Source organism: Panthera uncia, chromosome F1, assembly GCF_023721935.1.
Source record: "Panthera uncia isolate 11264 chromosome F1, Puncia_PCG_1.0, whole genome shotgun sequence".
Classification (NCBI taxonomy): domain Eukaryota; kingdom Metazoa; phylum Chordata; class Mammalia; order Carnivora; family Felidae; genus Panthera; species Panthera uncia.
In genome coordinates, this window is record NC_064813.1 from 12,656,816 (window position 1) to 12,679,248 (window position 22,433).

At 39.2% G+C, this 22,433-nt stretch overlaps 1 protein-coding gene across 2 annotated transcripts; it reads left to right on the forward strand.

Moving 5' to 3' along the window:
• Positions 1–393: 393 nt before the first annotated feature.
• Positions 394–20,644, forward strand: GORAB (golgin, RAB6 interacting). Of its 2 annotated transcripts, XM_049633917.1 has the most exons (5): positions 394–711; positions 6,264–6,618; positions 9,001–9,102; positions 11,247–11,387; positions 18,437–20,644. In XM_049633917.1, exons 1-5 carry the CDS (start codon positions 651–653, stop codon positions 18,891–18,893), a joined length of 1,116 nt encoding a protein of 371 aa, XP_049489874.1. In that variant the 5' UTR covers positions 394–650; the 3' UTR covers positions 18,894–20,644. The 2 variants fall into 2 exon arrangements, with proteins under 2 accessions (XP_049489874.1, XP_049489875.1); XM_049633918.1 differs by lacking the exon at positions 394–711 and having other exon boundaries at positions 6,530–6,622.
• Positions 20,645–22,433: the final 1,789 nt, after the last annotated feature.

Sequence of the window (22,433 nt, forward strand, 5' to 3'; positions counted from 1 at the left end):
AAACAGCCCACAATCATGGGAGACAGCTATGCAGAGAAACCCTGCTGAACATGTCTGCTCCCTCCCCATTGTTATATCCCGGCCCTCTGAAATGTTTCTTCACAATTAGAAGCCTAAATGCGAACATTCTCTGGGGTCAGCTCGGAGGACAATTCCGGCGCAGTTTTGAAAAGACCCCCCAGGAGCCCCGACTCGCACCCGGCCAGACCTAGCGGGTAAGGGGTACCGCCCCCGTGACTTCCCCGAGGACCCCGGAGGCAGGTGCGTCCGCCCTTTTCCGCCGCCGACTTGTAGCCACTTCCTAACTGCCTGTTTATCTCCATCCTCATCCGCGTCGCCAGTCCCTCCCTTATCTCTTGAAGCGATTAACCGAACGAGAGCAGGAGACAGGGAGAGAGAGCAGACTCGGCTCGGAAGACAGGAATGTCGGAGCGGCCGAGCTTTCCCTAGGCCGGCTGTCCGGCACCGCCGGAGGCAGCTCCAAGGGAGCAGGACCCCCGCAGCAAGCGACGGGGGCCTTGTAGCCAGAGCTCGACGCGCTGATTGGTCGGTCGCCGCGGCCGGGAAGAACCCGGATGTGACTGGGTAGTCGTGTTGGCAGTCGGGGCTCTGAGGTGTGTGCGTTCTGGGGGCGCTGGCAGCCGAGGCGGATGGCGCGGGGTTGGGCCGGCTTCTCTGAGGAGGAGCTGAGGCGACTGAAGCAAACTAAAGGTAACGGGACGTGCCTGCAGAGGTTTCATCCTTGGGTCTCTAGAGGGGAAGGGGCGGGGCTGCAGCTTTTGAGGGGGTAGGGGGCGGGAAAGAGGGTAAAGTGTTGGTGTTTGGGGAGGGAGCTCTAACGGGAGGAGGGCATTGAGGGGTTCCAGAGGTGGGAGCCTTGGGAGCCACAGCGGGAGGGGCGGGTCCAGGGGACTGGGATCTTTCAGGTAAGAAAGTTCCGGAATCCACTTCAGGAATTTGACTTTTCCCGTGAAAGGGACGGGACTTGGGAGAGGAAGTGAGCCTACTGCCTCGGCGTCTCTTGTGGGAAGATTGCTGCCTTAAGTCCACGGCTGGAGGGTTGGGGTTGGGGTAAAAGAAGGGGGAGGGGCACACACCAGCTTCGAATTGTGATGAATGAATGTATGTAAGTTGACAATGGTTGGGAACAAGGGAGTACAGGGATCTGAATAAACGCAAAACGACGATGCTTTTCTTAATACATCTGGAGTCTTGCATGCACTTCTGGTTGCCAGATGACTTTTGAAATTGTAACTCTTGAGAGTCAGAAAACCAAGACTTTTTGAAAGGTTAGATGTGAAATTATACCTATTGACTGTTGTAAGCTACAAGGTGCCTCCCCCGCTGGCTTTGTAGGGTAGTTATTGGACGGACTTGTACTATTTTGTTTTCTTTTAATGAAGGAATGAAGTTTACTGTTATTTGGTGAGAAACCCTTGGTGATATAAACTATGAATGTAATGTCATGAAATTCTGTATGGTGATCCTGGTACTGCACACTCCTTCTGTGAGTTTACATCCCTCTTAGTACCATAATGTATATACTTTGGAAGAAAATTCAGTAAGCCCTGGCATGCTTTTTGTTAGAGTTTGTGATCAAATTGGATGTTGTTCAGGTAAGTCTGCATCTTTAGCGTAGATGTAAAAATAAGGCTAACAAGTGGAAAAGGAAGTAAAGAAGGAATACAGGACCAATGTAGATTATACAGATGGAGGAAGTTTTGACTGGTCCAGAGGCCTTTAAAAACCGTATCATAAAAGTTACACTGCGGTGTGTAATTAACTATCAAGCTTAATCTCAGTTTTTTGCTCTATGTTTTGAACATCCATTCCCATATTCGTATGTACAGAGTACAAGTATTCCTGTTTCGGGTCTGACCCAAAGTTAGAGGCATCAGCTTCTGTATTTTGCATACTAAAGCTACATCCATGCTACATACATAGTACATACTGTGTAAGTACATCTACATACTAAGATGAACAAGGCATCATCCTTGTATTCAGAGAACTGATAGTCTACTGAGGAGACAAGCTATAATACAATGTGATAATAGATAGTTTACAAGAGCTTGTTAACAGAGCTAGCAGGAACTTGACTCTGCTGGGGGTTGGGCGGAACTTGGGAACATTTCACAGACATTATGTGTTAGTAGAGGTGAGTTTGCCAAGGGAAAGAAGACTTAATATAGACTAAACTGTAACAATAGATTCATTTTGTGGAAGTACATTTCTAGATATCTTTACAATTTGGGAGAGAGAGGGGCTGGAAAGACCTTAGCTTCAAGGCCTATAATTTCGTAGTGAGATGTTAAAGCATAGACACCAACCCCTAGTCTATGACCACCATGAGTAAGAGAACACATGTTAGCATCTTTGTACTCTCATAACCAGACACAGTGATTGGCTTATAGATCTCCTAGCTCTGCCTCTAAATCTTTTTTGCCTTGGATTTCTCATGTGTGAAAGTAGAGGAGTTGGATTTTTCATTTTTAAGACTCCTTCCAGCTGTTCTCCAACCTTAAAAATAGAATTAATCCATGAAGGTAGAGTTGGTTGCCAGCAAAAATAAGGATGACCGTACTCTAGAGAAACCCCATGTGCACATTGGGAAAAATCAAGAATGTTCTTTGCATTCTTATTTATAATACTGAAAAGCTGGGAACAAACCAAGTGTTCATTAATAAAAGTGGATAAATAGGGGTGCCTGGGTGGCCCAGTTGGTTAAGTGTCCAACTTTGGCTCAGGTCATGATCTCACGGTTTGTGAGTTCAAGCCCCTGTGGGGCTCTGTGCTGACAGCTCGGAGCCTGGAGACTACTTGTGATTCTGTGTCTCCCTCTCTCTCTGCTCCTCCCCTGTTCATGCTCTGTCTCTCTTTCTCTCAAAAATAAATACACGTTAAAAAAAATTTTTTTTAAGTGGATAAATTGTGATACAGCCATTCAGTGGGCCAGTATAAAGCTAGTGGGAATATATGAACTATACCCACATACATTAACATGTATAAATTTCATAAATATAATGCATGAAAAGAACAAGTTACAAAAATACATACAACCTGATACCATTTGTAGAAGGTCAAAATCATACAAAGCAGGTATATTCTTCTGGGAATATAGGAAATCAAAATACCCAGTACTAGAAAGGGGGAATATGATCAGGAAGGGGCAAATACGTAGGAAATTTTAAAAGTATTGGTAATAATGAAATCAAGTTGAGACAAGTTATGCTACAGTTAACAAATAGCCCTAAGATATCAATTATTTAAAATAATAAAGATTTATTTTTCTTTATAGCTTCATGTCTAACATAGACTGGCAGGTGACTCTTCCACATAGTCACTCGTCATTGTGTTTTCATGTTGTCATATGGGAGTTCACCATGGCATGAGGAGAAAAAAGTTGAGACTCGAGCATTGGCAATTAAATGCTTCCATCAGTCAATGATAGATGTCATTCATACTTACATTTCATTTAATAAAAGCAAGTAATATGATTTGGAGGGCAATAAATACAATTATCTTGAGTGTTCCAAAAGAGAGGATAACATGCCTATCTTTAAATAGCAGTTGTGTCTACTCTAGCCATGTTTTATTTTTTTAAATGTGACTGTTTTTTTTTAATAATCCATACAGGTTGGATGTGTGTCTGTAGCAAATACATGTATTTGATGTGTGACTTATAATAAAAAATAAATTTATTTCATAATACAAAAATTGGAAATAGAAAAACAGTGCAACTACAATGCTGTCAATGTCTAAAGAAAATATTCATGAGTTCTTTCTTTATTCTTGATACTAGTTCTTTTCCAGGTATATTATGAATATGGTCTCCGATAAATATCTTCTCCCAGCTTGTAACTTGTCTTTTAACGTTAATCTTTTGATGAACAAAGTATTTAATTTTAATATGGTCAAATTTGTACACATTTTCTGTGTCTTCACTTAGTACCCTACCATGAGGTAGTAGTACCCTTCCATAAGATGTTAGTCCTTATATTCAATTAAGCATCTTTAAGAGTCATTTTTGTTATAAGCTATATAGATTCAAAACACTGTATAAAGCAATGTGTTTCTAATAAGAGTTTTAAAATGTTGGTTTGACATTTGAATCCTTAATCCATTTGGAGAATGTTTTGTTTGTTTTTATATGGTGTGAAGTATGGATCTGATTTTACCTTTTCCATATAGCTGGGTTTTTTTTTTCAAGTCGATTTATTGAATAATTCCACCTTTTGCTGTTGATAGGCCATGCTATCTTAGTCATATACCAGTGCTTCATACACGTATGAACCTGTTTCTGTGTTCTTTTGTTCTATTCCGTTGGTCAGTTTGTCTATTATGCACCAATACCACACTATTTTAAAGCTTTATAATATTCCTATGGTCTCTATTCTGTTCCATTGGTCTATTTGTCTATTCTTTCACGAAAGCCCACGGTCTTGATTACTGTAGTTTTATAGTAAGTCTTGAAGCCAAGTAATGCCAGTTCTCCAGTTTTGTTCTTTAATATTGTGTTAGCTATTCTGAGTCTTTGGCCTCTCCATATAAACTTTAGGATCATTGTGTCAGTATTTGCAAAATAAGACAGGATTGAATCTTCTTTTCATGAATATAGAATATCTCTCCATTTATTTCTTTGATTTCATTATCAGAGTTTGTGGTTTTCTTCACAGATCTTGTACTTTCTTTTCTTAGATTCATTCCTAAGTATTACCTTTTTTTTTTTTTTTAAAGTGCTAATGCAAATAGTATCATGTTTTTAATTTTAAACTCCACTTGTTCATTACTGGTACATAGGAAAACAGTTGACTTTTGTATATTAATCTTGAATTCTGCAACCTTGCTATAATGGCTTATTAGTTCCAGGAGTTTTTCTATTTATTGTTTCAGGCCTGATTTGTTTACTGTTTTGTTTATTATTTTATTGTAGCATTTTTAATCTCCTGTGCAGTTTCTGTGAAAAGCAAAAGAATAATTCAACTAGTGAGTGTAACCAGGAAGTAAGCTCAATGGCATTTTCTTTTGGTGTACATAAAGATCAGTAGTCAAGAATAAGTTCCTGTCTCAAGATAGAGGAGGTTACTTTGTGTTCCTGGCTAAAGTCAACAATAATAACATTTTACTTGCGATGGCACATCTATGTTTTAAAATATTTTACCTGTCTCATTTAATCCTTACAGCAACTTCATGAGTTAAGTAGAGCAGGTAAATTTTCAACCCATTTGACAGTTGGAAGAACTGGGTTATGGAATAATTAATTGACTTGTCTACGATTATTGAGCTGAACAAAAGCTGTGCCAGAACTATGACTCCAGAGCTTTTAATTCTCCTTTGGGAGATTTAAATAATAGGCTTGTGTTGCTTCATGGGTCAATACGCAGAATTTTAAAAGCCCTATTTGAGTTAATTAATAAGAACTTACCACAATTTCACTTCCCAGGCATTTTATAAACAATACCATTTACAGTTCTTATTAAATATAGTATGAATGTGAGTCAAATTCTCCAGTACTCTGCCTTACAAGGTTAACACTGGTTGGACAAACCAAGAAGTATAATAGGGGTATTATTTATTTTATAGTGCTTTTGTAAAAAAAAATTCTCCCTGTTTTCTCTTCCTCTATTGGTTTGTTCAGGCTGCTGATAAAACTAGCTTGTATACATTGACTCATGGCTAGCTAACTTTGGGGAAACAACCTTGCACTGCTCTGGAAGATGAAAGCTAACATCTAAGGGTTAACTAGCATTCTTAGAAATAAGAGACTTCATTCAGTTATACTTTATGTATAACATGTACCTATGTATCAAACTGGCTTAAGATCTGTTATTTAAGAAGAGTGCAGCCCATTTGTAACCGCAACCACCATTTTATTTCAGGAGAGCAAATAGAATCATAAGTCAAATTTAAGACCTATTAGAGAATTCATTTGTCTGCTTTGCTTGGTCAGATTAATTGCTTAGTCAGTTATCAATTCAAGTTGAAAAAGAAACCTTGCTTTTTATTCCGAGGCTTAACTCAACAGACAAATGGACTTCTTTTAAGCTCAGTTTTGAGTTGGGATAGTTTTTGTTAAATATTAAGAGTATGATTATAGAAGAACTGTCAAAAATACTACAGGAAGATGGCTGTTTTTCCCTGGGTTTTAATGGTAGAGAAGGGGGAGAAACCCTGTGGAATTATTATTAATGTTAATGCTTTATTTTCTTAGAGAAATTCTAATTATTTGTTGCTCACACAAAGGAATTCTCCTCTTTTTCACATAGATCCATTTGAACCACAGCGGCGTCTCCCTGTGAAGAAAAGTCGACAACAACTTCAGCGAGAAAAAGCCCTTCAAGAGCAAAGCCAAAAACTTGGACTTCAAGATGGATCAAGCTCAGTACCTCCAGAGCAGCTGCTTTCTGCACCCAAACCAAGATTTAATACTCAAAAACCACACTCTTCTTCCCCTGTTCCTCCTAATCCTCTTACACTCACTTCTGTTGGTGATGGAAAACCACAGGGGATTGAAGGTCAACCAAGGGAACCGGGACTTGAGAATTCCCATGATAGTCACAAAAACACTGAGGTCCTACCTCCAAAGCCAGATTGCAAAATGGAAAAAAAGAAAGTGGAATTGTTAGTAAGTCTATATATCCCTGAGACTTTTTTCCATTTTACCTTTTTTTTTCCCTCCACTGGGCTTTGAAGAAATACAGTTTTAACATTTTCTCTTTCATATTCTAACCTAGAAACATCATGAATAAACTATTGAAGAATAGCTACCACCTAAATATGTTGTAAGCCAGTCAGTGTTGGGCATTTTATATGTTTTATGCCATGTAGTCTTCATAGCAGCCTTATAATACACGTTCATTATTTTCACTTGACAGATGAGATTTCTTGGACTCAGAAAAGATGCTTTATTCCCAAAGCAAATACATAGCTTAATAAATGGCAGAGTTGAGGTTCACATACAAATCTTTCTGGATCCAAAGTGTCTGCCCTTGACCCTCACTAGAAGCAGTTCTTACATGCATAGTGCTCCCCCTCATCCCAGATCGAACCCCTTCTTCAGCTTCACTCCATCTCCACTGGCCTGGAAAAGGTTGTTTATGAAAAGATAGGAAGGGATGGTCAAAGAAGAGTGTGTAGGAAATTGAGAGGACTGATAAAACAATTCAGCTACATCATTAGATTTCTTTTTATTCTTTATTTAATGTGTTTATATTAGAAACCCCCTCCAGAATTTAGAAACAGTTTTGTGGAAATTGCTGTTCTATGTAGGACTTATGAATTCTCAGAATTTTTATCCTATACCTTTTGTTTTGATATCCACTCATATTTGTTTCCTCCTGATTTATCAGGTTGCCATTTGTTTCTCTTTTCCATTTTCTGAGTCTGTCTATTTCGATGTAACTTACGATTTCTCTGATCCAGGTTCTGTACTATGAGTTTAAAGTGTTTCCTGGCCCACCAGGGGTTTACAACCAAGAAGTCATTTTTACAGGAGATCTAAAGCCATGTAAATTATGAGAGCAACATTGAACAAGTGCATTTTTAAAAAATTTTTTTAATGTTTATATATTTTTTGAGAGAGAGAGATAGTGTGAGCAGGGGAGAGGCAGAGAGAGAGGGAGACACAGAATCCGAAGCAGGCTCAGGCTCTGAGCTGTCAGCACAGAGCCTGACTTGGGGCTCGAAACCACAAGCTGTGAGATCATGACCTGAGCCTAAGTCAGACGCTTAACTGACTGAGCCACCCAGGTGCCCCAAACAAGTGCATGTATTTAAATGTCTTTAAGTGTAGTTTACCAGCAAAGGCCTGAGATAAGTAGGGGAGGGTGGGTTTAAATTGAGTTGGATAATTTAGATTGAACGTTGTTGGGAAAATAATTTTTTTTTTAGATACTTGGGAAAATTTTCATAGACATGTAATCTCAGGAACTGTCATTGAAAAGGAGAAATTGGAGGTTGCAAGAAGGGGAAAGGAAAGCTGTATCCTAGAGAATGCTCAGAGATGACGTCTCCCTTCTCTGGAAGAGGCAAGAGCTAAGCCAGAGAGTAGTAGAGAATTAGGGAAATGAAGAAGGATGTGGAAGCTGAGAATTCCTACCTAGCGAGTTCCCCCATGCAGTAGAATATCACCCAGGCCTCTGGAGGAGAGATGCCCTTACCAAAACAATGGTTAGAGAAAACCCACATGTCAGGATTGCAGCCCATTTGGGGGAGGGTGCTGGCTGGGCTGGACTACTGCAGTAGTCAAAATGAGAGAGGACCAGTGCCTGTACCAAGATGGAGACTCTAGGAAGGGAAAGAAAATGATAAATTTGGAAGTGGTTAGTAGGTCTGAGAATAGAGATTTTTGACACAGTGGCCATAAGAAATGACAATAATAGGAATAAATAGCTTTGTCGTTACTTTGAGTTGACATCAAGTTCTTAAATTTCTGGGAAATTTTAATATACTTCTTTCAGAATTGGACAGATTGTGGAGTCCAGTATTCAAGTCTTAGCTCATAGTGTTTCACTCTCTTTAAAAATGTCTCAGAATGGAAAGAAGTGAGCAAATTGAAAAAAAAAAATGAAATAAACATTGGTTATTGTCTTGAGGGTGTTAAATGGTAGAGACTTTCATTATAGAAAACTCTAAAAGATATGACATTAGCTACATGCCAATTAATTTTGTTCTCCGTTTTGCATATAATACATAATTAACTTGCACAACTTTCTTTGTACTCCTAATAAATGCCACAGTACTCTGGCTTCCAGTTTGTGGCTTCCTAGATTATATACATATAATGGATTTCAAAGGGCCAATTTATGTAAGACTTCTTGACTTCAAATGATAATCTTTGTTCCTATTAGAACAAAATAATGGGCTGCAGATGGGTTCCTTTTAAGAGGGCTTTTGAAGGAAAATATACATAATGTGGTTGATTAAATTTTATACATAGAGGCCTGAGACTGGTAAGGTGTGGCATGGGGTTTCTGAAACTCATTTTTATACTCCGCTCCCTAGGCAAGAAAAATCTCGCTGGGAAGTCCTCCAAGAAGAACAACGGCTTATGGAAGAGAAAAATAAACGTAAGAAAGCTCTTTTGGCTAAAGCTATTGCAGAAAGGTGAGGCATCTGAACTAGGAGAGGTTGTTTGTAACCTGCAGTCAGTTCTGTCATGTTTTATGTTTATTTTCCCTTGTCTGTTCTGATAAGTTGATATTTTCTCTACAACATTCTTTTAAAAAAATTTTTTAAAGTACGTTCTACGCCCAGTGTGGTACTTGAGCTCACAACCCGGAGGTTGGGAGTCACATGCTCTACCGACTGAGCCAGCCAGGTGCCCCTCTACAGCATTACTTTTAAGGCTCACTAAAATAATTCTCCTTTATAAATGATACAGAAATTCCAGTGTTAATTCTTTAAGGAGGACTTTGTAAGCATAAATTATACCAAATTTATTTGGTATAAATAAATTACATTCTAAGGGAGCAGTGAATAGCCATCAGTGTAAGTGCATTAGCAACAAATGCAGGTTTTAATTTTGACATGGGGAGGCCTTAATCCTGTGACATGTAGAAGAATAAGACTATTCCACATAAATGACTTCCACTCCAGAAGTTTTAATTGTGTTTTCTGTGGACATTTTTCTTAAAGAATTTACCCTGCCCCCACTGATACACGGTATAATTTAACCTTTCATCGATGACTCGGGGTCACCATTATGAGTACTCTGCCATACTGTGTGCGATTCGATTTTTCTGTCCCTCCTGGTGTCGGTTTGTCAGCAGTTCCTTTTCCTTCACTGCATCATGATGGCCTCCAGCAGCAATGTTCCCTTTTGAGCCACTTTCCACCCCTCACCCACTCTTTCTGCCCTTTTAGTTTGTGCTTTCCAGTGAGCTATCGCCTTAGGAACCCACCCAAACTTCGTCAGTGAAGCAATGATTGAGAATAGTGAGAATTAAATGCAAGCAAGTTTTCTTGGCATTTTCTTCTTAGATCTCCAGAAAAGCCTGGCAAAACTGTTATGTATTGAAACTGCCGTGTGTATCAGGGGGAGGGGAAGGGACAAGGATAGAGAGAAAGGCAGGTAGGTAGAAGAGTAATGGAGAATTTTATCTGTCAAAAGGATATATGTATTTGAAAATGATTTCTCCCCCCTCCAGCTGGTCCCACTTGATTTGCATGAAACAGGAAATGTGCAACTTACTGAACTTCGGTTTCAAGAAAAAACCATGATTATTCAAAGTGAAAAGTGATTTTTGAAAATCACTTCAGTAGTCTTCAGTTTAGAAGTGGTTGGAGAGGCTGTTCACTAGGGATTTTATAAAAGGATTTATAGGCTCAGCACTTGTTCTTGATGTGCTTTTGGTTTAAGACGAAATAGTGATACAGGCTGAAATGTGAGAAAACACACCATGGTTAGATTAGTGATAAATGCACCAGTGAAGTCCTTGAAGTAAAAGAATCATACTGTTAATTCTGTGGGCAGAAAACAAGGGGAAATGCATAATGGAGTAAAAATCAGGAGAATATAAGTTTTAAGATAGCGGTTTTCTGTGGGAGTTTTATTCTCCTGTGAGAATGGGTGTGAAATTCTGGAGTGAACTCAGATTAAAGGCTTTTGTATCTGTGTATTCTGTTCTTCAGTGTGTACTGTGTTTGGGGTGCTGAGAGGACTGAGCTTAGATGTGCTTTTAAGCTGTAGTCTTGCCTAAAACACAGGAATCAAAGCAATAAAAGTTTGGGGGAATGAGTCCTAGGAATGTTCAGACCGAATAGACATGAAGAAATGGTGTTTAACGTAAGGGTCCATTCTTTCTGTCCACTAAGTGTCGGACAAATGAAAGTGGCCTGAGCAAGAATTTAAGGCTAGAAATTTGGAAAGTTTTTTTAGATGTTCTGTCTAAAGAGAATATAGATAACGTTCTTTTAGTGCTTATTCTCATCCTCGTGGAATGAATATAGAACTATAAGTGAACTATTGGTATTTTGAAAAATCTTACTCTTTGTGTATGAAAATGTTATATACTAATAGAAAGCTTAGAATAAGGGAAAATAGCACAAATGCAGTGTTAGAGATATACCAAAATTTTACCAGTGTTTATTATATTTTGATTTGTGTTTTTTTTCTGATTTTTAAAAATTATACATTATAATCCTATCGTATATATAGTATCATATATATAGTTGGTTGCTTTTTTCACTTCTCTTGCGTATGGATACGTGATTTTAAAATGTTTTTATTTTTCTATTCATTTTTCTAGATCTAAAAGAACTCAAGCAGAGACCCTGAAACTAAAGCGGATCCAAAAGGAGTTACAGGCTTTAGATGACATGGTGTCAGCTGACATTGGGATCCTCAGGAACCGGATTGATCAAGCCAGCCTTGAGTATTCATACGCTCGGTGAGTTGAGAGAACTCTGAATCAGGAGTGAAATTTTGGAAGTATTTACTGCTGGCTGGGCCAAGGGCTTTCATCTGTGTCATCACTTAAGCCTCATAACGGTCCCATCAGGCCATCAGGTGCTCTGTTTATTCCTGTTTTGTACTAAATCCAGTGCCTCTTCTTATTGAAGTCTTCCTTCACTCTGGCCTACTCTTGTTCTTGTTAGCGCATTTCTTGCATTATTTACTTACGTTTTAGTCTTTTTTGCTAAACCATCAATCATCTGTATAATGCTTGGGACTCTAAGAGTCTTAATGACTTGCCCCCAAATTCTGCTATTTTAACACCAAGTCTATACTCTTTCTGTTAAGAAATTTTGATGATCTGAGATGGTCCTTAGAGATGAGCCTAGTTCTCATGTCAATTTTCACCAAAGAAAGAAGATCCAGCTTTTTTTTTTTAAAAGGCTACAAGTATTTTAAAGAAAATACCACTCTGTCTTGAAAGCTTGAAGTTTTTCCTTTTTTTTTTTCTTTTCAATTGTATTCTGCCTATAATAGTTAGCTATCATGTGTTTCCTTGGTTTCAGTCATTGGCATTTTAGAGAAAAAAAATCATCATGGAATATTTTAAAAATGCATGAACACATGTAAAGAATTACATGAACCTTGCAAGCAGATAAAAGGGCAAAAAATTAAGTCCAATTTCAGGGTTTTCAGTCCTTCCCGCATTGCTTTAATCATCCCGGTTTGTCTTTTCTCACAAGGGAATGCTGTGTTAATGACTCAGTTTTGCATCTTTCTCTGTAACACTAGAAATCCATCCGAATGCCTCATTAGTCCAGGGTAAACCACAGCAGCAGAATGTTTATAGAACAGTTTAATAAAGCGGAAATGCTTGATTGTGTTTTCAATTCACCGTTTATTAAGAAAGAGGTTTGTGGTGTCCTTGTGATTTTTGTAATTGTTGTTTGACCACATGCTATTAGACTTAATGGGCTGCCTTTATTAATTAACTGCTTAAATTAATGCCATCAGTAGCTGATAACTGGAGGTTCCTATTTCTATTAATAAGGACATTAAGGAGGTAACCAAGATTTTATTAAGATTAAACTCAGCCTAGTTTTTAGCATATGTTATTCTCTGTAACTTAAGTTTACCAGAGGAACATTCTTAGGCCTTTGTAGACCTTAATATGAATAATTCAGATTATTCTAGATACCTCAACCGAAAATCATTTGATTATGTTTTAATTCTGTCCTGGAGGAGACTGGAGAAGGATACATTTGTATATTGAACATTATATAAGAAATGTCATAGTTTTATTCTTCAGAGAACCACAAAGAAAGTGGGTTTACTGGTTAAAAAAGAAAACATCCAATCATATAAAATGTGCTTAATGAAACTTTAGTTTCTGTAGGAAAAAAATTTGACATAAATTTTTATATTTCTTAAACTAAAGATGGCAATTTCTCATGGTACTGATATTGGCATAGTTGTATGTGAATATCCATATTTGATGTGTGAGGCTATTTTTAAAATCCTAAACTCTTGAGGTAAGTCACAGAGAAGCCATAGACAGTTGTGACTGGGACTGGCATCATACCTTGTTCGTGCATAAGATTAAGATGTTTTCTAAATTTACATCTGCGGTTATTGAGAGATTAGAGATTGGTGATAACAGTATTGTGATTTAGATTTCTACTGGTAGCCAGTCCCCACGACAGTCCATCTCTGTGGGAGATTTCCTTGACTCCTTGACTTCTTTTTTTTTTTAATAAAAATTATATTGTAGTTTTGTAGTACCTGGTACAGTGCTGTGTCCACAAAAGGTTCTTGGATACAGAATAGGCCAGAATTTGCTTTAAAATCGGCTTCCGTAGAACAGCATTAGGGTAGACCCCTCCAAGGAGACCAGAGCTTCTGGGAGCCAAACTGAGAGTTATTGCCACTATTCATATCTGTGACTTCAAGGATGCTGTATGCTGCATAGACCAGCTTGTAAAACAAGAGTGGATGTGTGTAGAGCATCTCTTTGACCCCTAGTGTACCAGGAAGAACTAGGAGCACTGTTTGCCATCTGTGTTTAATAGACACTCCTGTTAACATAGACACATACACGCTCATATACATATGCACACATGTACATAAATGTGTGCAGTCATTTTATGTCTAATTTACAAAAGTAAAAATAATGATTGTGGAAAACAACTTCATTAAAAAGTTTAATAAGAATATAAGCATAGCAGTCCTCTTTTTTTCAAGTAATGTTTGGCCCCCAACATTAAAAGTTGAAAGAACAGTTACATCCTTTCACAACATAAGATGGTACAGGTACTTGTAAAATACTGTGTGATCAAGTTTGTTCTGTTGAAATTATTAACTCTATGAGAGTAACCTTGCCTTTTTGTCCTTAGATACATATTTTTCATTCATTGGTTCTGAATTTGAGAAAATTCACATAGGATGTGTTTTCTGAAGTCTCATACTCTTGAGATTTCACGCACGTGATCAGTTTCACTATCTAGAACCTAGGTTGTCTGTTTCTGCCTTGTATTGTTTCCTAGGGTTGACATAACAAGTTACTACAAACTGTGTGGCTTAAAACAACAGAAATGCATTCTCTTACATTTCTGGAAGCTGGAGGTTTGAAATCCAGGTGTTGGCAGCGTCAGTCTTCCTTCAGAGACTTGAGGGAAGAATCCATTCCTTGCCTCTTCCAGCTTCTGGTGGCTGCAGGCACTCCTTGGCTTGTGGCTGCACCGCTACCTTCTGTGCCTCCGTAGTCACATTGCTTCCTCCTCTTCTCTCAAAACTTCCTCTGCCTCTTTTTGTTTTAATATTTATTCAGTTTTGAGAGAGAGAGAGAGAGGGACAGAGTGTGAGCGGGGGAGGGGTAGAGGGGGGAGGACACCGAATCTGAAGCAGGCTCCATGCTCTGAGCTGTCAGCACAGAGCCCGATGCAGGATTTGAACCCACAGACTGTGAGATCATGACTGGAGCTGAAGTTGGATGCTTAACCAACTGAGCTACCCAGGTGCCCCCCTCTGCCTCTTTCTTAAAAGGACACATGCGACTGTATTTAGGGTCCCACTGGATAATTCAGAATAAACTCTTTTCAAAATCTTTAACTTAATCACACCTTTTGCCCTGTAAGGTAATATTCACAGGTTCTGGGGATTAGGAGGTGAATATCTCTGGGTGGTCATTTTTTAGCCTACCACAACATTCGTCTTTTGATTTGTCTAATAGCTGCAAAATATCTTCATCTGTCAACTTTATTTTGCCACTGTGGCTAGAAAAACTAATTCTGAACTGTGTTCAATGAAAGCTGAGAACAGATTACAAATATCGTGTTTCTAGTCCTTTTTTATACCTTTTTAAAAGGTGACATAGGGGCCACCAAGGTGGCTCAGTTAAGCATCTGACTTAGGCTCAGGTCATGATCTCACAGTTCTTGCATGGTTCGAGCCCTGCATCTGGGCTTTGTGCTGACAGCTTGGAGCCTGGAACCTGCTTCGGATTCTGTGTCTCTGTCCTCTCTCTCTCAAAAACAAACATTAAAAAAAAAGTTAAAGATGATGTAATACTTCGGATAACACAGTAAGGCTAAACAGTGATTTATTTTACTGTAAACAGTGATGTTTATTTCACTGTGGCATCATCCTTTAGGTTATTCCATCATTCTCTGTTTTCTTATTAATCTTTTTTCTGCAGAAACGAGAATAATTGATGAGTAATGAAGAAATAATGCCCAGGGTGATAAAATGGCAAAATGTTTCAAGATACAGGAAAAATGCTATCTCAACAATCCCGTAATGTATCTCAGATTTATAAGAGGGTCCAATGGGCACATATAGTAATTGCAAAATGTAGTTTTAGTCTATCCTTTAAAATACTAGTAGTTTTTCTGTTTGTTCTCTGGAAGACTTCTAAGAAAGGATAAAAACCTTTATATGTTGATACTTACAAAGAGGTAGAACTCAGAAAAGGAACCGAAAACTAAAAGTAGATTGTTGGAACCTAAGGGAATGCTGAGGGTTAATCATTGAATTCTTAAAAAATTTCAGGATCCCCAAACCAAGAGACAGTTTCTAGAATTCTTTAAATAACATTCATTAAATCACTCAGTGTCTGTTTAAAATAACAAAGTAATTCTGTGAATACATTTCCAGTTCAATTTGTCTTCCTGTGTTATGTATAATGCTCTTATTATTCTGTCCCAAAACATGTCATCATATTCTGGTTTGGTATTATCCACCTGACCCTCAGGCTCATAGAGCAGTTTGTGAAATTAATCAATATTTTAAACATAAATCACTCTGTACAAGAATATATATGCATGTTTCTGGCCAGAAGAACTTTAAATAAATAAACAAAATGCAAAATCTTCAGTGATTTATCCAGGGTGAAAGATCAATGGAAACCTAGGGACCTATTTGCGAATTTTAATTTCAATTCAGCATTCATGAGCCCAGTCAGTAAATCTTTACTAACTGACTTTGGCTGGCTGAGGGAGACCACAGGCCACAGAAAGGAGGTTTGAGTCGGGGTAGGGGACAAGGTATTCATATACCTGTAGAGAATGTTGTCAGAGCTCTTAAGCTTGATGGAAGAACATTCTTAAATAGGATATGTTTTAAAGTATGGAAAGCAGGGATTCACATGTCCAGCAGAGCTCCTTTAGAATAATTCTTTTAACATAGAGGGTAATTGAAAAACAGCTAGTTTTGTCATTCTTATATTTACTAGATGACAGTAAAAAAAATGAAATATGATAAATGACCATGATGTAAATAAGAGTTTTCAAGTATAAACACCAGGTCCTTGAACTTTGCCTAATTTTAATTTTAGATACAGTACATGTTTATAATGATACACGAACAATGCATTTCAATTCTGGTGCTCTGAAGACGTTCTGTTTCTTGAGTGCCTACCAGGCACTGGCCCTTGTTTATCCGGTTTAATCCTTAACACTCCTATGAAGTGTCCTATACTCTACTCCTATTAGTATCACCATTGTACAAATAAGCCAAAATTCAGTTGAATATACTGTCAAGGGTCACCATACTGGAATTTTCAGACATTGCACACATATTCTCCAGCCTCTTCCTTCGAAACCTATCTGTGTTTTGTATTCCGGAAGCTGACCCTGGGGCATACCTGATTAGAACAAAGATGGGCTGCCAACTCCAGAACATTTAATCCATAGACTAAATAGGGTTTCGTGGCATGGCTGGACACTAAGAGCTCTGTTTAAACTGATAACTAGCCAAGGTAAGCCAAGCCAAGTCCTCCTCCTAGAAGTGGAGCTCTGAGAAATTGGAGTGAATTTGATGTGGAGCCACAGCTGGTGGCCATATTGGGCTGTGTGATTGGAAAGCCAAAATGAGAGAATTAAAGAGAATAGCTTTTGATTCTGATGACATGCCTGGGAGATTGCCTCGTGTATCCTACAGTAAAACCCACTTTTCACCTGAGCTAGCTTGACTGGGTGTCTGTCCTTTCCATCCAAAAAAGGCCTTGACCAGAACAGGTACATACATAGTAAATGGCAAAGGCAGGTTTTGAACCCTGGGTTTTCTCAAATCAAAGCCTTTCAGTTTTTTCATCACATTTCAAGACAGAATCTTGCGTCAGGAGCTGTACCTGTTTTTGTGTTGCTGTAACTGTAGTACCAGAAGTTACTTCTCTCTTTGAGTTGATGTGGGCAATCATAACAGCAAGGCAGCAAGGCTCTCACAACTGTTAGTGGCTTTTATAATTCACTGATAAATGTGGGCCAATCTCTTTTCCTGATGAAACAAAACAAACAATTTGTGTGGAAAAGGCCAAAGACCGTGAACCAATGTATGATAATTTTTCTTTTTGTGTCAAGCTAGTACAAAATAAGAGAGATCACAGAGAGAGAGTGAACAGGGGAGGGCCAGAGAGAGAGGGAGGGAGAGAGAACCCCAAGCAGGTTCCACACTGTCAGCGCAGAGCCCAACGTGGAGCTCAAACTCACAAACCCTGAGACTGTGATCTGAGCTGAAATCAAGAGTCGGCCACTAACTGACTGAGCCACCCACACGCCCCAGAATTACCTTACTTCTAAGACAGGCATTGCGTATCTGCAGAGTTTTTATGTAAATAGATAAAATACCCTAATCAAAGTCTAACAGTCTGTTGCAAAGTGGAGAGAGAACAACTTAACGCAGGGATTCTCAACCGGGGGCAGTTTTGCCCCTTGGGAGACATTTGGTAACATCTGGAGACATTCTTGGCTCTTACAAGTAGTGGGTGCTACCAGCTTGTGGGAGAAAGCCAGCGATGCTGCTCTGCATCCTACAATGTACAGGACAGCTCCCCCACGACAGAGTGATATGGTCCAAGGGGTCAGTGCCAGGACTGAGAAACCTTTCCTAAACCCGGCCTGAAGTTTTTCTGTTCTTACTCGATGCTTGCTTCTTGCCTCACCTAGTATCATTTACGTTCGCCTTGGACCCACCGTCCATATCCTTCTCCACCAAAATATTTCTTCCTTTTCTAACCCATTGATCAAGAGGTACAGATTTTCTGCTTTTCACTTCTCTTACTTTTTACCTCTCCTACATTTTAACCAGCTGTGTGCTGGAGCCAGGCTGCACCAGTTCACCAGGGCCAACGTCGTGTATCTCTTCCCAGTTCTGCGTTCAGCTGCGCCACATGGGCAGCCTGAAATTGGCCCCGGTGGTGGTAGTGTTTGTGCGACAGAAATCGACAAGCACTGTCCCATCAGGGCTCTCGCTGGAGCCCCACTGGAGCTAGTTTGCACTGAGTTAACCTTCAAGCACAGCTTCGGAAAGAGGACATGAGTGCAGAAGAACGTGCTTACGTTGGGAGGGTCCAAGTGTGGATGTTGTGGAAGTTTCAGCAGCGACAGCCTGGCTTGTCTAACATGTAGGACAAGTGTTCACAAAGTATCACTATCCATATCTTCATTACGTCTTTCCAATTCTGGAGCTTAATTATTGTTTCTAGAACCTCCTTTGAATATCTTCTTTAGTGGAAAACCAACGGACCAATCTGTGTACCTGTCCCCACAGGAAGCGCTTTGACAGGGCGGAAGCGGAGTACGTGACGGCGAAGCTGGAGCTACGGCGCAAGACTGAGATCAAAGAGCAACTCACTGAACACCTCTGTACCATCATACAGCAAAATGAGCTCCGCAAGGCCAAGAAGTTGGAGGAGTTGATGCAACAACTGGATGTACAAGCTGATGAGGAGACCCTGGAGCTTGAGGTGGAGGTGGAGAGATTGCTGCGCGAACAAGAAGCCGAAGCAGGGAGACAGATGGTTCCTCTGGAGAGGCCACCTCAGCCTTCTGGGGAGAGTGTGACTTTAGGATTTGCCAAAGAGAGCAGAGATCATCGAGACGCAGCCGCTTCTCAAAAGGTAGATGAACGGTGTGAAAATTCCAGTAGCAATCCCCTTCTGAATGCAGACCAAAGTCAAGAAGTTAAAATTACTGTAAAGGACATTTCAGCCGCTCTGACCACATGAAGTGCCAGAGTTCGTACCTTGCGGCTGGTAAACGTCTGTTGTGGATTATGCCGTGAGCTCTGATAAAACGGTGTTAACTTTGAATCCGTGGTTAGTTTCAGTAGAACACGTTTGACATTCCGAACCCTCGCATTATGATTATTTGATATATAGGCACACGTTCACCTTGATCCAGGGCCAGGTCCTCCTGGTGCACTCTTAATACCAGGTGGAAACAAACCGCCTAAACAGACGGGAGAGACGCTACACGATTGAGAGTGTGTTGCACCAGGTAAATCTAGAAGAGTAAGATGGAAAGTGATACTCGACACCTAATCAGACTCCTGTGACTTTTCCTAGGAGAGGTGTTGACGATGAGATACCTGTTTTATGTAGTCCATAAAGACATAAAAATTAGCATGTGAAAGAGACAGAAGGAGAAAAAACTAACAGAAGTAGCATATTGAATTGTCTATTGGATCGTGGTCGAGCTGCAAAACCCAACTTGGAAGCTGCAGTTTAACAGAAGGAACCAGACAGCTTCAGTAACATTTTCGTCTTCAGTTTGCCTGTTAAATGGCTTTAACTTACAACCTGAGTTTTGATTAGTTGCTACACACACACACACGCACACACACACACACAAATACACCATTAGCATGCGTAATTTTACTGTTAATGTATTGTCTTTTCTTTGATCAGCACATTGATTAAATTTAGACAATGAAAACGTTTCTGTAGTGAGGCTAAAATAATACAGAAAATCTATTACTACTATTGATTATCAAAAAAAATTGATATATTTTCTTTCTAAAGTTGTCTGTAAATATGTGTTATATACGTTGGATATAAATTATCCTGTCATAAAGCATTTAAATTGTCCAAATGGTGATTTTAATAGTCTGTTAATTACTATCACTTCACTAATACTTGACCACCACATTGTGCTATATGTGAATATATAAATACTGTTGTTTTGTCACAAAATCTGTGAATTTCACAGTAAATTATGATCTATTTATCAGAAATTCCAAAAGTGCAAATACTAAAGTCTTGAAAAAAACCTATTATAAAAGAGAATAAAGACAAATGTAATATTGTATTTATAATACTGTCGAAAAAGTTGGGGACATCCTATTTTTAAATGAATTTGAGGTTATTCATGTGGATGAGCTGTGTATTTTTATGTTCTGTAATTTGGGTTGAAATTATAGCCTTCCAGTGCTGACTTCTCTGAACAGAAGCATTTACATAGATAGTTGTGTTTTTATTTATGAATGACTTTCATAAAAACTAAAAGCATCATTGTCCAATACTCTTATTTTTCTAAGGAATAAACAAGTCTGATACACCCATAACGTGGTCTTCTGTTTACTCTTAAAAATGTTCAAGGCTGCCTGGGTGGCTCAGTCAGTTAAGCATCTGGCTTTAGCTCAAGTCATGATCTCGCAGTCCATGAGTTCAAGACCCACATCTGGCTCTGTGCTGACAGCTCGGAGCCTGGAGCCTGCTTCAGATTCTGTGTCTCCCTGTCTCTCTGCCCCTACCCCACTCATGCTCTATCTCTCAAAAATTAATAAACGTTAAAAAAAAATTTTTTTAATGTTTCCAACAATTTAGTATGTATCCTGAAGTGTTACATGGCGGTCACGTATTCCGTATCTCTATGTGGTAGATACAGCCATCTACTTTTATATAAGCCTCTGTTAAGGACAGTTCATCGTTAATGAGGTTCTGTAACACTCGCTTCATACAGGTAGCCGCAATCTAATTCTCTGTCGAAGTATTTATAAGGTATACAGAAAAAGGAGAACCATGAAATAAATGAATTCGAAGGGACCTCACAGGTCATCTGATTTAATTCTCTCGCTTTACGGAAGAGGAATTTGAGAGCCTGAGATTTCACTTACGGCATGTTGGCCAACTGGCTTCTCTTAACTCAAGTGCTAGTAACGTTGCCATTCTAAAACTCTTGGTGTATCTCTTCTATGCATCAGGCCATAAAGTTCACTGCATCCCTCCACTTGAAAATGTTGCTTAACCCATTCAGGGATTGTGTTCGTGCTTGCGAAATGCTTTCAAATATGTCTATAAAAGGTCCGCTGATACCATTATTTTGAAAAACTTGCCTTGCTCGGCTTTCCCAGGGTGGTATCCGAGTGCTCAGGTGATGATATAAGTGACAAAGTTATATTGCATCACTTTTGTACGAGGCAGCTGTATCCCATGTGTGAGAGGAGTTCGAGCAAGAGAAGTGGGGGCTCACTGGTATGAGGACCATATGCACCGGCTTTCGTAGGATAGCCCTGATATCTTTTAAAATCATAAAACACATTCAAAAGACTTTTGATATATGGATTCACAAATCCACAAATAATTGTTACTTTCTGCGAAGGAAATTATTGGTTCAAAATTACAGCCCTGAGTTTATTGGAGCGCTTTGTCTAGCTGTCCCTCCCTGGTCAAACTCTTCTTCTCTTGCTCCTACTTCTCAAACAGTTCAAGCATAAGCTTACCGGGGCTCTCGATGTGATACACAATTTAGGAGTTAACTACTTGGGGTTCTGTCGCTTGTTCTGTTTAAAAGATAGCCAACCAACGGTGGTACTTTTTACTCATCATCTTTAAAAATTACACTCAAAAGGGTAAACTTGAATTCCCAAATTTAAGTGTTCGTACGCCTTGATGCCCCACTGCTTTCTTTTAAATTCTTATAGGCTTCAGAGAAGCAGAATGTCTTAAAGCACAGTTCTCCTTGCATTTAAAATATAGCGAGAGTTTTTCTCGCTTTTCAAACCTCTGCATAATTCTACTGAATTACAGCAATTGCAGGTGGTAAATCTTTATGGTCACTGAGAGCACAGCTGGTTTCCAAGTCAGATGATAGAAATCTCTGATTGGAATTTCTAGAACGTATTTTATTGCTGGATTGGCATTTGAATTATAGAGTAAAAACTCAGCTATAAACCTTGCTCATTCTTTGTTTGGATTTAGCAACATAGTACTCTCAAAGAGCTTTATGTAAGTATTCAGCAACTTCCTCTTCGAAGACACTGGCACAAAGTGGACTCAAGTTATTCTGACCCAGGCCATTCCCAGTGACCTTTATAAATGATGTTTTGGGTTTTGTATTTCTAAGAAGCCAAGTCAGCATTTTAAAAGACCCTGATAGATATAACTCAGTCTGCCAGACAAGACCTGGGGCCACTCTGGACCCAGGGTAATTATACCCTCTCTCAACATAGATCTACCCCAGGCCTGACTTGAACTGCTCTCTGGAGGAATGAAGCAGGACACTATTCTCCAGTCTGCCTTTACCTTCATGTCAGGCTACTTTTGCAAGCTCCTAATCCCAAACAGCTGTCTTGAAAATGCAACATTATCTCTTCATGCAGTTGATCAAACAACTGCATGTAGCTACATGTATGGACAGAGCTGTGTGAGAGGTGTGTGATCTGTGCCTTTTGTCCTCAAGCTCGTGTAGTCTACTTGAAGGACCCGGATTTACATTCAAAGGCTGATAACAAAACATCATGTCTTCTTGAAGGGGGACAAAACGAG

Coding starts and splice junctions, on each gene's coding strand:
- GORAB (XM_049633917.1), top strand. CDS start 651: ATGGCGCGGGGTTGGGCCGGCTTCTCTGAGGAGGAGCTGAGGCGACTG. Junction 6,619..9,000: donor GAAAAAAAGAAAGTGGAATT/GTTAGTAAGTCT, acceptor TCCGCTCCCTAG/GCAAGAAAAATCTCGCTGGG. Junction 9,103..11,246: donor GCTAAAGCTATTGCAGAAAG/GTGAGGCATCTG, acceptor TCATTTTTCTAG/ATCTAAAAGAACTCAAGCAG.